The 15,997-nt window shown below is 38.8% G+C and overlaps 1 protein-coding gene across 1 annotated transcript; it reads left to right on the top strand.

The window, feature by feature from the left end:
- Positions 1-3,023: 3,023 nt before the first annotated feature.
- kcnj16a (potassium inwardly rectifying channel subfamily J member 16a) lies at positions 3,024-11,157 on the top strand. The gene is made up of 2 exons (XM_008437171.2): positions 3,024-3,862; positions 9,053-11,157. Exon 2 carries the CDS (start codon positions 9,063-9,065, stop codon positions 10,332-10,334), a length of 1,272 nt encoding a protein of 423 aa, XP_008435393.1. The 5' UTR covers positions 3,024-3,862; positions 9,053-9,062; the 3' UTR covers positions 10,335-11,157.
- The last annotated feature ends 4,840 nt before the right edge of the window (positions 11,158-15,997 follow it).

Here is a 15,997-nt window from a genome sequence, read left to right as displayed (position 1 = left end):
ATGTGTGTTTAAGAGATGGCTGGTTTTGCCACCAGGACTTCCTGAGTGGACCCGGAGAGGAGGTTCAAAGAGTTCGCAAATCCCAAAAGAAACAGAATGCAGTCTAAAAATAAGTTGGGATGAAGTCTAACTTTAATGGAGGTAAATGTTAAAAAACAGACTCTTAATGTAGTTAAATTTAACTAACTTGTTAAAGAATCGGGTCTCCTATTCCTAATACATACTTTGCAGATTGTGTTTGAAGACTTTACTTTCTGGTTCCACACTTCGTGCAGCAAAGCAGGTTTGAACTTTGATATTGTGAACTACTTGCCTGGACTTAACATGCACCTCAACGAGCTACGACTTTAATACAAACTACTTATCTAAAGTAATAAAATGTGCTTGTTTTTTTCCACTGACTGTCCATATTGTTTTCCTGTAACTGTGTTTGTTAAAGTACTACAGGGAATATAAGAGCAACAAAATAACACTGAAACTGGATCAGCACCATATCCAGATTCAGAACCTGCAAACTGACATCTTCTCCAGTGGGTTTCACTCCTAAGGTATCTTTCCTTTACACTTTTAACCTTGGCATTTGCAGTCATTGAAAAAAAAAATTGGACTAATGTAATATGTCCATCGGAAGTTTACTACTTAAAGTGAAAAATCACCTGTTTTTAATGTTGTTTATATTTTTTTAGATATCAGGGGTGAGAGCCACTTTACCCACAACTTTTTATTCCACTCATCTCATTATTCCTCCTCTAGATTCTCCTTCAAACTCATCCTTTGTTAATGATCAGTTCATCAGACTTTTCTTCATCCTTATGCAAGATCACCTATCCCACCTCTTCACAGCCACTTCTTTACAGATCATCCATGTTTTTGCTATGAAGTTTTTACAATCCCCCTCTTATCCCTATAAATCTCCTATTCTTCACACTTGTCCTCTTGATTTCACTTGACAATTCTTTCTTTCCACTAATTCTTCTCATCCCTCTTTATGATTCCTTCCACACAATAATCTTCATAATCTTTTTTTGGTAACATTTATTTCATCCAACTATCTTTACTCTCCTTTACAACCCTTGTTATAGTTATCTTTAGACCATTTTATGACCTCTTTTCATTTCCCCAGTTCAGCACTTCCCTTTTCTTTACTCCTTCACTCTCACATAACACTTCACTATTTCATATTTATCACCCAGATTTCTCTATATGACTATCTAGTCTTGTCAACATTCCAACTAACGTCGATAAAGCGATTTAGTGCAATGCTCTCTGCCCTTCCAGCCTACATCTTTTTCATTTATTCTTATTTTGTCTGTCATTTTTCCTTAGATTCAATCTCAAGTTAGCCAAGTCATTTACCTGGTGAGTAACTATGTGACTCCCCAGATAAATAAAGCTTAATCTTCCACCTGATCTTTTGACTTTTAACTTTGACTAAACCCAAAGCTCATGCCCTGGTCCCACTATATGTGAAATTGGTTTAGAAATAAATATTTTTTCTAGCCTAACCATGCCCTAAAAAAACCTAAATGACCGAAACCTCAGCTGAACTTTTCAATGATGTAACATGCCTGTCCATTAAAAGCCCCAACAATCATTTGCTGTTATGAAACTTTTTTTTTTTCCTTTTTTTTTATTTTTGGAAGAGTGAGCAGCCAGTGTCTGCACTTCACACCCACAAATCTGGCCTCTTTAATTTTGTGCCTTGGCTTTACATCCAAATGCTTGATCCGAGAACTGTGCACAGTGTGCTCATGTATTTTTGTGGATTATTTTTATTGTGGAAAAATATATTTATTTTTCCTGGAAATGGGAAGATTTGTTATGGGTCCATATTTATTGTGACCCCCATTAACCCACTAATGGCACACACATGTAACATTTTCACACACGAAAACTGCAAGACACATGCTAAAAAAAAATGAAGTCAGGTTCATAAACATAAAAACTGGCGTTTTTCACACATAGTTTTAGACACCCAAAGGAATTTACTATGATGGTTTAACTAGAAATATAAAACCTTTGACTCATTTCATATGCTTAGGCCTCTGTGCAAACTTTCTAATGATGGCGAATAACTCGCTTAACTTTTTTTTTTCCCTGCAAGAGGAGAAAATAAACACTAGGTGCTGTCACAGTAAAATGGTAAAATGTTTTAAAAAGTATGTTTACCCGATGCAGTTTTTAAATTTTTTTTATTTTAGTTGTCACTCTTTAAGTATTAATGTTTCAGAATATCAAACACATTTTAATATCATACAAAAAGAAACCCTGAATTAATATAAAACCTGTTTTTAATTAATTCATTAAAAGCAAAAGACTATTGAAACTAACAATTTCAAGATGGTATTGGGCCTTGAAAATTATCTATCAGTTCCAGCTTTGTTTCAGAAATAATCCAGCCGATCATGTTTTATAAATATGCTGTCCTTTGGTCAGATGAAACTAAGAAATTAGCCATAATTAATTATTTAGAGTAAAAATGTTAATTATTGCAAGACTGGAGTTGGACTGACAGAGTTCTGATCGCAGTCTGAAAGAAAATGAATGGGCCGAGTTAAAAAGCAAAGTTACCCAACACAAAGGAAATGTTAGCAAGTTTTTGTATTTGAATAAAGGCATATAAAATAAACGCTCGACAAAAACATATTATTCTGGTAAGTTAATTTGAATGATTTTTGTAATTCTAACCGATCCTAAACTTTGAGGCTGATTTAACAGGTATACAGTAGGGACAAAGAGTTCAGCTTCCTTGAGCTGCACAAAAAAAAAATAAAAATACAGACCATGGCTTGTTACTTTTCTGGTTTTCAGCTGTACTTAAGATCACCATTCAATAACTAAATCCAAAGACAAAATAGACGAAGGAGAACAACTCAAACGCTTATCTCAACACTCGAGCAACGACTTAGAGGAAATACTTTGTGAAAACTTACCATTTTGACAACATATTACATAGGAATCAACAAGGATCAACAGCTACAATAATTCCTGCATGAGCACAAGCTTCTGTGCATTGTCATCTTCTCACACATGGACCAGAGAACATGTCCAGGCCTTCTGTTCTCCATCTCCTGTTTCAATCGTCCCAGATCGGCTCGTGGATCCGTGAGAAAGTGCTGAGTCACAATAAGTCGGACTCCAGAGTCTGAGTCTCCTCCTGCAGCAACAGACAGAGTGAAATATTTCCAGGTTAGAAACTGCAGTAAGGCTTTATGTTTGGGACAATAAGCAGAGTTTTGTTGCACAGCGGTTTGAAGGTAAGAGGGCAGATATGAGTGTTGACCTCTCTAAGGAGTGTCAGGCAGGGAATTAGGGATTTCTATGAAGGCAAAGACACAAAAAGCAGGGCAGAGTCAGTCAGTTTATCTGGTGCGAATGAAGGTGTAACTCATGCATTATTCTCACAGTCTGGTTGCTTTTATGACAGAGCTCGTCAATATGATGCTATGGGTCTAATGTGTAGATAGTATAACCAGGACACACCAGATCAAATAGCAGTTTTTGAATTTTAATCTCAAAGTTTATTCAAGTCAACCTCCCATCTCATTGTTGCGTGCATAAATTGGTCAGATTATTGTCATATGGAATAGATTTGAATTACAAACACGTCATATTACAAAGGTCTTTTGACAAGATGAGCCGGCATGCACGCAGACCCACAACATGCATTCCCGCAGGCTGACACACACACACTGACTGACACCTGCTTGACAGACACCATGTGATGCTGAAGGGAGGTGTTAATCTTTAGTTTTGCTGTGACGTGTGAGGCGGCTCATTCCTCCAGGTGACTGCGCTGAGAACCTCTGGAACCTGGGACACAGAGTTCTGCAGCTGGCTGAGAATTTCCCTGTGCAACACGGTAAGAAATGATGATGGATATCTGTTGTTTTTGAGGAACTTGTGTAGCTTCGTATGTTAAGAAAAAATAACTGAGGTGAGACGGAATGCGAAGTGTCACGTAAAGACATTTACATATTTGCGTAGACCAACAAATGCCACTAGTTTGAATGTAGTCATTGGGGTGAAAAAAATTCAGACACAACAAGTGAGCTGAACAATCAGTAATCTGAGCTACTGTATTAACAGCAGGGACACAAAACAATATGGGATGTGGTCAGGGTGATAAGTACAGCTCATGGGAACATGTTATACTGAGCAATATGATCTTGGAAAAAAAAGTTTAAAATAGCTTCAGGTTGCATTTCTGAAAAGCATATAGATGTTTGCAGAAATGGTCTTTATGATGTGCTTTGATTTTTTTAAAAATGATTTCAGAAGAGTCCTGAACATGTGAAAACATGACAAGGTATAGTAAAAAAAAAACAGTCTATTAATGAAAATAGAAATAGAAATAAAACCGATGTGGAATAGATTTAGAGGCAGGTGTGCAGTGAAAATAAGTTCCAAGCACATTAAAAAAGGTTCAATTCTGAAAGTGTGAATGCAAAGCTGAAGTATTTCTGATGGCGCAAGTAGAATTCTGGTCACTTGGTACTTTGAAGCTTGGATAAACCATTAACTCCCAGGAACATGCTTCCAAAATATAATCAAAACACTCCGGTCTGCCGACCTTTAACCCTTATTAAAAATACATCTGCCCCAGGACTTTTCAGTGCTCAGCTAACAAGTTGTAGACGTCTGTAGTTCATCTGGTGGCAGAGCTTCAGGTGAAACGGCACACTCGCATTGAGGTTCTGAAGGTCACCGGAGGTGGCAGAGAGCCTCAGGGAAAGCTGCGACCTGCCGCTTGTGTACTCGGTTCTGTCCCAGTGAACCACATGAGGGTGGCACGGTGTCATTTGCAATAAGTGAGCATGTAATAGGGTTGTAAGTGTAGCGAAGGAAACAAGACAAATTGTTCAAGTTCTTTCCAGAGTTCATCTTCTAATTCTTAGTAAACTGTGGATGCAAGACATTCGGTTTGACTTTGGGAAACAAAAGGAGACTTTGAGAAAGTGTTGTGGTCAAAAACAAAGACAGGAAAAAAAAAAAAAGCTATTTCACTTTGGAGTACAGCGGAAACTTTATACCAAAGGTCATAAAGTGTTTGTGCTGTAAGCGCTTGTCAAGTGTGGTGTTTAGTACAAACAGAGGCTAGCTGCAAGCCTGATCTCCATAAATACATCAGTTGATGTGGTAACAACAGTTCAGTCTGTACACATGTGTTATAAAACCTGTCTTTGTTCAAAATGTTCTGATTGTTGGGAAGCAGACGGCCCTCACAGGTCACCGTTCTGCATGGTACATTCGGTGGAAATTCCTCTGAGGTTTTGATCCAAGCTGAAGTGATTTGCTTCGAAATTGAGTTTTCTGTTTATTTCTGTTTATCTTACAACTGGGTTTTTCTTCAGCAATTCCTTCGCTTGCCTTAGGAAAATTTAGATTTTCAGATTTAATGTTTAAGATCCTGTTGTGTATATATGTAGAAATCACACATATAAATAACCTTGTTTGTTTTATAACCATAACAAAATTCCCTTTTTCTGCAGGCTACTGAAGGAAATAAGAAATAATACCACCACCCATGTTTCCCTACAATATTTGCTGTAGTAAAACAAATAGACTTGATGCTTCAACAGGAAAGCTCAGCTGGCACAAACGTGTAAATATGCAGAAATGACCAGAAAAGGAAAACTAAAATGACCCTTGTGCAAACACAGAATTTCTTGGAAATCTGCTTTGAGCTTCTGTTCTGCAGTTCTCCACACAACCTTCAGACACTAAACAAACAGAAAGAAAACATTTACATTGCCTGCACCAAACTGTGACGGCGCGGCTCATTTCAATCAAAAAATGAGATCCTACCTGCTGAACAATGATTTACGAAGCAGATAACGGTGGCCCAGATGAATTCAGCAACAGGGGTTTCTAGACTTTTTCTAAATCTAAAAAAAAATCAGAAACATCAATCTGTGAATCCATAAGCAGACACTAAATGTAGTTCCCCTCGTTTTTATTTATTTTTTTGTTTTTTTGCTGTAAACTGGAAAACTTTTCTTCCCATTGATCCACATCTGGGCTGCACAGTGGCGCAGTTGGTAGAGCTGTTGCCTTGCAGCAAGAAGGTTCTGGGTTCGATTCCCGGCCCCGGTCTTTCTGCATGGAGTTTGCATGTTCTCCCTGTGCGTGCGTGGGTTTTCTCCGGGTACTCCGGTTTCCTCCCACAGTCCAAAAACATGACTGTCAGGTTAATTGGCCTCTCCAAATTGTCCCTAGGTGCGAGTGTGTGTGTACATGGTTGTGTGTCCTGTGTGTCTCTGTGTTGCCCTGCGACAGACTGGCGACCTGTCCAGGGTGTACCCCGCCTCTCGCCTGAAATGTTGGCTGGAGATGGGCACCAGCACCCCTCCCAACCCCACTGAGGGAAAAAGGGTGCAAGAAAATGGATGGATGGATGATCCACATCTTCATAAAGGATCACTGGGCACTACATAGATGTCCGAATCTGTGCACAACCCATCACTGTCTGCATGTGGACCAAATTAAAACCAAATAAGATTATTAGATTTAGGGTTTTTGGGGGGAGGGTGCTTAACCATTTTGGTCAGTCAGTCGATATTGCAGTCTTCCATTCTTGCAGCTATAAACTGTCAGTTTGTGGTAATATAAATTAAATATAAATGTACAATATTTTTTCTTCTTACAAGTATGCATAATGCTTGAAATAACAGTAGCTGCTGGTTTGAAACTCCAGAAAACATTAACTCAGATTCTGCAGATTTTCATTTGGATAATCTGATTATTTTAAAACATATCAGGGCATTTAGGATAGGATTATAGGAATATATTTCCATGACCTCACGGAACGAGTTCCAAATTCTGGCAGTGTGAATGTTGGCTGTGGCCAGAAAAGAGTGGAGTCCCAGTTCACCCAGTCAGATAAGCCGTGATTCAAACTGTGTTTGTTTTGGGCGTGGAGGATGCTCTCAGTGGTTTGGCTGTGATTGATCCTTCCTCTGCCCATGATCGCACCGTGACACCATTCCAGTTTCCACATTTTCTTTTCCCTCTGCTCACTTAGACCCTTTTAGTCCTGGGGTTGCATTAATATTTTTCAAACTGGGCAACTGATAACTTTCTGACCTCTGTCCAAAGAGTGAAAAAGGTTCTTGGACGGCTACTTTCGGACAGCCAACCTTTGCATGTCAGAAGTACTGTATTTAAAAAGTTTTATTTATTTACTTATGTTTATTAACCAATTTCATCCATGTTTTCATTATTAAAAAATATGTGCCAGATTTTTATGTAATCAAAAATATATTGTCTTTAATGAAAGACATCCACTGTTTTATTTAATCAGGTCCATGCAATCTTTATTTATGAACTACACAATTTTGTAATGTCTGATTTATATCAAATAAAATACATCTAAATTTTAGGGGGCGTGTGGGATTCTGAGGCCACTTCTGTTTGTTCATTTTCCACAGTGACATAAACAGTACCGGCTTTAAAATCATCATCTCTTATGCATTTGATTTTTTTTTTAAGACCAAAAAGCGAGATTATTGGCAAAAGAAATGAGCAGCAAACCAAACATGAACTGTTATGATGAGTTTGTCATCTCCAGGCAACTGCCCCATTAAGATCAAACCTATTAAAGTACAACCAGGAAGAAAAGGGAGAATTACTCAAGTAAACATTTCCAGATTGCAGTTTTGAAAATAAAAGTAATTTGAGGTGAAAAAAACTAAACAAAAATGTGATAGTAAAACATGCGGATGACTTGAGTGAAGCAAATTATCCCTGCCAGATGCTCTTCTTGTCAAGAAAACTATCAGCACATTTAGTTTTAACTTGTAGCCTTTGTATTATGGAAATTGATTTAGTTTTGTGAAAGTATTGTTCCTTTTGCAACCCAGAGTGTGTTATAAACTGTTCCTGGAGCAAACATTTAGCAATATCATACAGATGAAACCAGCGATGGTAGTTTTCAAGAGCAGGAGCCTCAGAAACCCGTTAAAAACCTTTATTTTCATGTCCCGTTTAGAGACGCCTAATTTGGGTCAGGCTGGTCTGGCCGTCATGACATTACTCTGACTTTAACTCTGACAAGGTTTGGGGTCAGTTAAACTGTAAACCAACAAATTACACTGCTGTAAGACAAACAACCATGATTGTTGGATGATAGTTTCCAAATGAAACTGTAGAAGGCACAAATATCTTTAAATATTGTGTTTAGTCGATGATGCAGGAAACAATACACAGAGACCACTAAAGCTAACTTCACAAATAAACTTGACTGACTGATTTTTCCATTACTACATTGACTTATTATTGCACTACTTTTTCTGAGATTGATATAAAGATCAATGCAATCAATGTTTTAGTAAATTTCCACATAGTCAGTTGTTTGGATCTTTCCTACCACTCCCCCCCCACCCCCCACCCCCACGTCTATTGTGATTTTCACCCATCCTGGGATCAGAAAATCGTCAGAATAACTGAAATAAGACTTGAAAACCTGTATCAAATTAAATTACTGAAAAAATATAATTTTAATAATATTCTAAACTCTGACTATGACTACATACAAACCAATATGTATGATTTAAAGCCTATGTGAATTATGTGATTGTGAGTGACTGGAAACCTCTCTCCAGATACTTGTAGTGGAGTGGATACTCTATTACAAGTACATACTTTAATAGTTCTTCTGTAAATGTAAGGCTGTATTTACGTTCTAAGCTCCTTAACTCTGGAAAAAAAACTCCCTGAAAACCTGAGATGTGGAAAAACACAGTTGGTTCCTTTAACTCCGAACTTGAAAGATTATTGTTTTACAGACACCTTTTGATCGCAAATTGACTAATGAACAGTTTAAAACATTTGCTTTTTCTATGCCTTTAATATTTGTCTTACAAATATTCACCTTTACAATGCTTTCATGCTTATGTTTTCTTGTTTTATTTCTGTCCTTCCTGTGATGTCCTGTAAACACTTTGATTTATCTTCTGTATGACTGGATATATATGTAGTAAGTAAACTTGCCTTACAATGTTAGATGCAAGTCAGCCAAATAAATTCACACCCTTTTCTGTATTCTCCACAGACTCTGAAAAATGCCTAAATATCTATCCGTGAACCCCTTTGAAGACATCAGTGTGAAGACAGAAAATGGACATCGCTCGAAGAAACAACGCTACATACGCAAAGAGGGCAGTTGTAGCGTGATGTTTCGGCATGTCCCAGAAGAGTGGGTGCTCTTTGTCAATGACATCTTTACCACCTTAGTTGAGATCAGATGGAGGGTGATGTTCCTGATATTTGCATCGTCTTACATCCTTTCCTGGCTCTTTTTTGGGATACTCTTCTTCATCATTGCTTTGGCTCATGGAGACATCAAAGACCCTAATAATGACCCTTGTGTATATGAGGTGCGCAGCTTCACAGCTGCTTTCCTCTTTTCTCTGGAAACCCAAACCACCATTGGTTACGGCTTCAGAGGAATGTCTGAGAACTGCATGATCGCTATCATCATCGTCACCATACAGGATGTCATGAGCTGCTTCATCGACACTTTTGTCATCGGGATTGTGGTGGCCAAAATGGCTTCGGCCAGAAAGAGGGCGCAGACAGTTGGCTTCAGCAACCGTGCAGTTGTCAACCTCCGTGACGGGTATATGTGTCTTTCCTGGAGGATTGGGGATTTCCGCAGGCACCACATGGTGGAGGGATCATCCTGTGCTCAGATTCTCCACACCACTGTGCACACAACCGGGGAAATCAATATTACCTATGAAGACCTGGTCATCCAGCAAAAGGACATTATCTTGGTCACACCGACCACAATTTCCCACAGAATTGAACCAGGAAGCCCATTGTACAAGATGAGTTTGGAAGATTTGCGAAAAGCAGACTTTGAACTATTGGTGTCCTTCACCTATACAGATGACTCCACCGGCATGCTGCATCAGTCACGGACGTCGTACACAGTAGATGAGATCCTCTGGGGTCATCTTTTCCAGGAGATGATCAGGGTGAGCAAGAAACACTACAAGGTGGATTACAACCTGTTCAATAACACAGCTAAAGTGCTGGTACCTGTGGTCAGTGCTGAGGAGTATGAGCAGAAGAAGAACAAAAATGAGAAGCAGCTTCGGCTTTGCGCTCAACCTTCTCCTAGACATTCCCCCAGATGTTCCCCACAGCCATCTTCACGATCACCGCAGAAATGTGATGAGGAGAATTGTCTGAATGACCCAACAGTAACGGTGGAACTTATGCAAGACAACCAACCAGAACCAAATCTTCCCACAACGGAGACCGAAAGTCAACATCAAGAAACTTTGGCTGTGCCAAGAGACCCCACAATCACAGAACAGGAAACATAAAAATGTTACCAATGCACCCAACACCAACTGCAGACAGTGTGTATGTGACAGAATCCATCCATCCATTTTCTTTACATCCTTGTCCCTTAGTGGGGTTGGTAGGGTTGCCGGTGTCTATCTCCAGCTAACATTCTGGGCGAGAGGCGGGGTTCACCCTGGACAGGTCGCCAGTCTGTTGCAGGCCATGCGACAGAATGCTATCAGCAAAACTTAAGACATCTCAGAAGCTCAAAATACATTTCATCACTCAACCAAATTATGTTTGTGGAGCAGATCATTTTCACCAAGGGTGAACAGAGGTTCTAGTGACTGACACCATTTCTTTTCCTTTTTCTTTTCCTTCTTCAACAAAGCCAATCTGGTTGTGGCACCGCACTGCACAATAAATTCAGGCACTAAATTCAGGCACGTAAATACACTATTTACGTTAGTGTACACACAAAATGAGAATAAAGATTAGACTTTCAAAAATACTTTCAATTTGTTATTTTTGCATGCACACTCAGCATGGACTAGTTTCGGTACAGATCAGTTTTTTTTTTTTTTTTGTTTTTGACACAAATATTTTCTGTCACACATATGCCTAAAACTGCTTTGAAAAATATTAGAGTGCTAAGTTTCTCAATTTATGCAGGATGTAGATCAGTGACTCAACCAGGTCTTTAATTACTGTGTAAATTAGATTTTTTTTAATCAGAGTATATTTTAAAATGGGTTGCTGGTTTTCTCATATTTTATCTGACATTTATTTACTCTATTAATGTTGTCAACCAAAACATTTAGAGCAGACTCTAAAATTAAAGTCTTACTATTGACGCCTTCATATGCCTCTGTGTATTTGTGGTTATTATATATTAAAAATACAAATATTGATAATCAAATTTGCCATGTTAAGAAAAAAAAAAAGAAGATAAACAGATGAGCTCACATCATGAGGTTCATGTGAGATGGAGCAGAGCAGATAGAAATTGTAAGTTATTTGTCTTGTATAAGGGATTTACTTTAAAACATTTTTAAAAACAACAAATAGATGGTAATTTGTCTCAGACTATTTTACAATTCATGGCATTTTTAGAAAAATGTTTCTAAAAATGTTCATCAAAAACCGTTCTAGCATGAGCGGTTTTGATAAATACGTGTTTATTTGGTTGCATCTTTACTCTTAGCAGTCATCTAAGATTGATTTAAATTCTTGACGGCCTGAGCTTAAAATCCATGCCAACATCAAACAACCAGACACAACCTTCATCTGTGTTTTGCACATTTTTTATAATTCATTTAAAACATCAGCAAAGAGCTTGTGATGTTGCACAGGAACCTGTTTAGTGACAAAATCATGTCATATTAACCACAAATGAATTTAATCTGCCCCAGAGGTTCATGAGACTAAATCTTTTCATCCAACACATTGACGTATCAAAGTCGTAAACTTTGCATTAGAATTGATTAGAAATAACAGTAATGTTTGTGGAACAAACGGTAATAAACTGGGAAGTTAAAACTGTCACAGATTTTTTAGATATTGTTGGTGAAAATATTTTACTATGATTGTTAAAAAAAGAAGTACTCCTGAGTACATCCTTACCTTTTCTCAACAAAATGAACACGTATGCATGTTCATGTGCATGTAGTGATGCCATGCTCACCACAGGCACAATGTATACATGCAGAAATTATTTCTAAAGACTAGTAAAGCCACAGACTGGTGTTCCAAATAAATATAATCAAAAAGTTTAATCTGATTTCTGCTCAGACAGTGAGAAAAAAAAATGTGTCTGTGTCTTTTTATTCGGCGGGTGTCTGATTTCAAGTGTATGTTTTAAATTGGCACTATATAAATAAATAGAACTGAATTAAATTGACTCTCGGGGAAGCAGAAGTTCAGCACCCTCTCCACCAGTTGAATGCTTTCATGAAATCCACCAAAGGTCTCCTCGGTCTGGGTATGTGACTCATGGAGCAGTCAGCTGCTCCACTTCATATATGTAGGTGAACTCATCCTCCCCAGAGTAACATCAACTGCAAATTTGACAATGGTGCTGCAGTGTTGGGTTGTAACATAGCCATATGTCTAAAGATCTAAAATACCTGAAGAGCATCATGCTGACACTGATGGCCGAGGGAGCTTGAAGGTCATATGTGTCTGGTCACTCAAAGTCAAAGTCCTGTATCCACAGGTGCAGGTGGAACACTGGAGACACACATAACACAATACATGTGCTATTAAAAGTAGAACTAAAGTCAGTTAAGATGAATGACTGGTCCTCCAGGTAGCGCAAAACAGGTGAAGACCAAGAGCAATAGCATCCTCAGTACACCGTAGACCATTGTTTCACAATTGAACAAGTCGCTTTGAGTTATTTACACATTCTGAAAGCATAGATCCTAAACTTTCCAATAAAAAAAAGTTATTTACTACAAGTGTGTGCACTAATAATGTGTTAGGGCTATTTGTACTTTAGAAGGATATAAAAGAAAAATAGACTCATGTTGCGTTGGCAAAAACAAACATTTTCTTTCAGCCAGTAGATAGCCTGACATAAATAATTTTATTTTAGGTGTTAAGATGCACCTAAAATAAATAGTGGGGTTCAGCTATTCAACTGCCTCGTCACCATCATATCACATTCAACACAGCCATAGACCCAGATCTGCCTGCCTTGGGCAAGCTATGTTCAAAAACAAAAGTTCTTCGACTCACTCTGAGAAACTTTCCATCGGTATCTTAAGGTTTTCCTGTTAGTGGCCCAGTCTTACGCCATTTCTCCATTATCTTCAAACACAAACCTTTGGTACGCTAACTGTAGCCTCGCACTTTGAGCTTATGTCACCGCAAATAAACGGTTGTTTACATTTACTCGCGGGCCACCAGGGGGAGCCCGCGGACCATAAGTTTGGTCCGGTGATCACAATTTGAGCAATTCTGCGGTAGACCCATGAGCTCTGTAATCTCAAGGTTCTATGTTTCTATATTCAGGCATAGAACTGTAGGGGATCAGATGACCTAGTTCACCAGCCGTGAAGTATGTGGAGCAAAATGACCAATAAAACAATAATGAGCCAAATATTACCAAAACTTTGAGCATATAAAACAAATTAAATCTCACTTGGTTTTCTTGGCTGTGCCTTCTTGTAAATAAAGAGTGACTTCACATTTGGATGATCGTCCGGAGCCATGGTTTGCTTTTTTTAAAACGAAGACTTCCTATCTGATGCTGCCAGAACACCAGTGTTTCAGTTTTCCAGGTCTGTCTGACCTCCCAGAGCAAATAATGATGCAACGAGCGGTTCACATCTGCTGGGTTTCTGCTAAGGCGCTGAAGAAGCTGGCCTCAGTCTGAAAGGAACTATTTTTTTTCCCAAATAACAGAAGAATCATTAGTCATGATTGTCTTTAAATAGTTCTGCACTTACTTTGTAAACAACCTGTTTTTGTCTGGCCACTTCGAGGTTGCGTGACTCCTTGTTGCAAACAAACTGAATATGATGAGCAGATACAGAAGGTCGGTGTTTATTTCTAAAGCTTACACTGCAGCTGCTCAAAAAAAAAAAAAAAAAAAGAAAACAGGAGGTGGATGTTTTGCTACTGTGAATGGACATCAATCTGTTTTCTTTCCTGCATTGAGGATAAAATTTTTTGCACAACTTGCAAAAATTTAATTCACTGGTACTTGCAAATTTCAGCATAGATCTCTGCTGTTGTCCTTTTTGACGCATTCAGCTTCGTACTCAATGATTTGGGGATTGAATCTAATGTAGCCGTAGGCGAGGATGATGGCTGACATTCCAATGCAGGATTCAACTTTGAATTTAGCTATTTTAACCATTGTGGCTGGATGTGTGTTGAGGACCATCCTGCTGGAAGGTGAACCGCCATCTCTTGCAATCTCTTATTAAGTTTTCTTCAAATATTGCCCTGCATGTTTTTAACTCCATCTCACCCATGAACTTGAAAAAAAACTCCCCTTCACCATGATGCTGCTACCACTGTGTGCCACCATGGGATTTGGTGGTAGTTGGCAGCACATTTGCATAGATATTTTTAGAGAAAAAAAAAAATCAAGAAAAAAACACTTCTATGGGAAACCTATATTACTTGCATAAAAATCTAAATTGGAACCTTTAGACTTGCTTGCTGTAAGTAAACAGTGCCGGCTCTTACAGCTTCCATTCACCTCTTTTTATTACAGAAATAAATATATTTTTCAACCACAAAATTTTACGTGTGTGCATTTTATTTGTAGTATTCATAGTTGTGACTATTGCTCTTATTTGTACATTTCCAGTTATCTTATACGTTATTTATTTATTTGTTCTTAGATTTTTGACATTTCTGACATGGAAATGGATATCACTGTCACGAGCTGTCTATGAGGTGAAAATGAAAATTTGTAGCAATAGCTATTATGTGGCCGTTAAAATCTCCGAAACGCAGATATGTGCGCACAAAAGTACTAAAGTTTATTGCACGGTCCTGCCTTCAGTCTGTGTTTACACATCTTGATCCTCTAGATGCTGCTGCTGCTGCTGCTGCTGCTGCAACCTGAAAAGTCGGACTGAGAAACCTCCTCCTGTTTCACGCAGTGTTCAGAGCCGTGTGCGTATCCGTGGGAGAAAAACTCACCGGTTCAAATCCAGCCTCCAGCCCTCCACCTTGTGGTCCACACGCAGCAATGGATCCCTGCACGCATTGCTGGAAATTGGGCATGGAAAACAAACACACACACACACACACACTCTCACGCACACAGTTCACTGACACAGGTGGTTTGGACTAAATATATGTGCTGCTATAAATAAGCCTGAGCTAAAAATAATCCGGACTGGGGGAAAAATGAAGGCTGTGTGAAAACATGAAGCTTGTGGGGTTAATGTTTGGAATGAATTAGGGAGCAGGAAGAATGGTTCAGCTGGAAGACAACATGGTTAAGGACCGACCTAAAATTACAGGGCAACAGATGCACAGTCTAAACATCTAAAGCAACCCGATAGCTCAGTGGAGAAAGACAGTCATATCATAATGCAGGCATGTAGGCCCTGTATTGAGTGAGTCAGTCTTTCCGACAGAGCACTTTTTTTCCCCCTCCCAAAGCCTCATTTTAACAAACTCAAAGTGCAAAGAGAACATACATCACCAAAATCACCTTTTGTTTATTTGCGATTCAAATATATATATATATATATATATATATATATATATATATATATATATATATATATATATATATATATATATATATATATATTTGTAAATTAGTTTACACGGAGCCTAGAAGCAGCTGCACTACTTTTCCCATTTATGCTAAATGAATAAAAAACAACAACATACAGGTGATATTGTGCAGATTTTTAAAAGCATCCACTGCTGCTCTCCTGGTAATTATTTTTATGTCTCGGTTTCCTTTCAAATCCCTGATTTGGGTTTAATTTGTCGTCGCCTAATTTGCTTCACTTCCACGCTGTGACCTGCACACATGAGTGGTGTCGGTCAAACATGAAAACACGATCACTCAGCCAGTTCCACGGTGCGCGCTCCCCAAACTCCCACCCTCCTGCCCCTCCATCTAACCCTCAACCCCCCCACACCCCCACCGTCCCCCTCCCGCTTCCCCCTGTCCCTCTGCCATTGGTTGATCGCGGAGCAGGGGGCGGGTCCCGCCGGA

The sequence above is a fragment of the Poecilia reticulata genome, chromosome 19 (assembly GCF_904066995.2).
Source record: "Poecilia reticulata chromosome 19, P_reticulata-male-v2, whole genome shotgun sequence".
Taxonomy (NCBI): Eukaryota; Metazoa; Chordata; class Actinopteri; order Cyprinodontiformes; family Poeciliidae; genus Poecilia; species Poecilia reticulata.
This window is presented reverse-complemented; position numbering and strand designations above follow the sequence as displayed.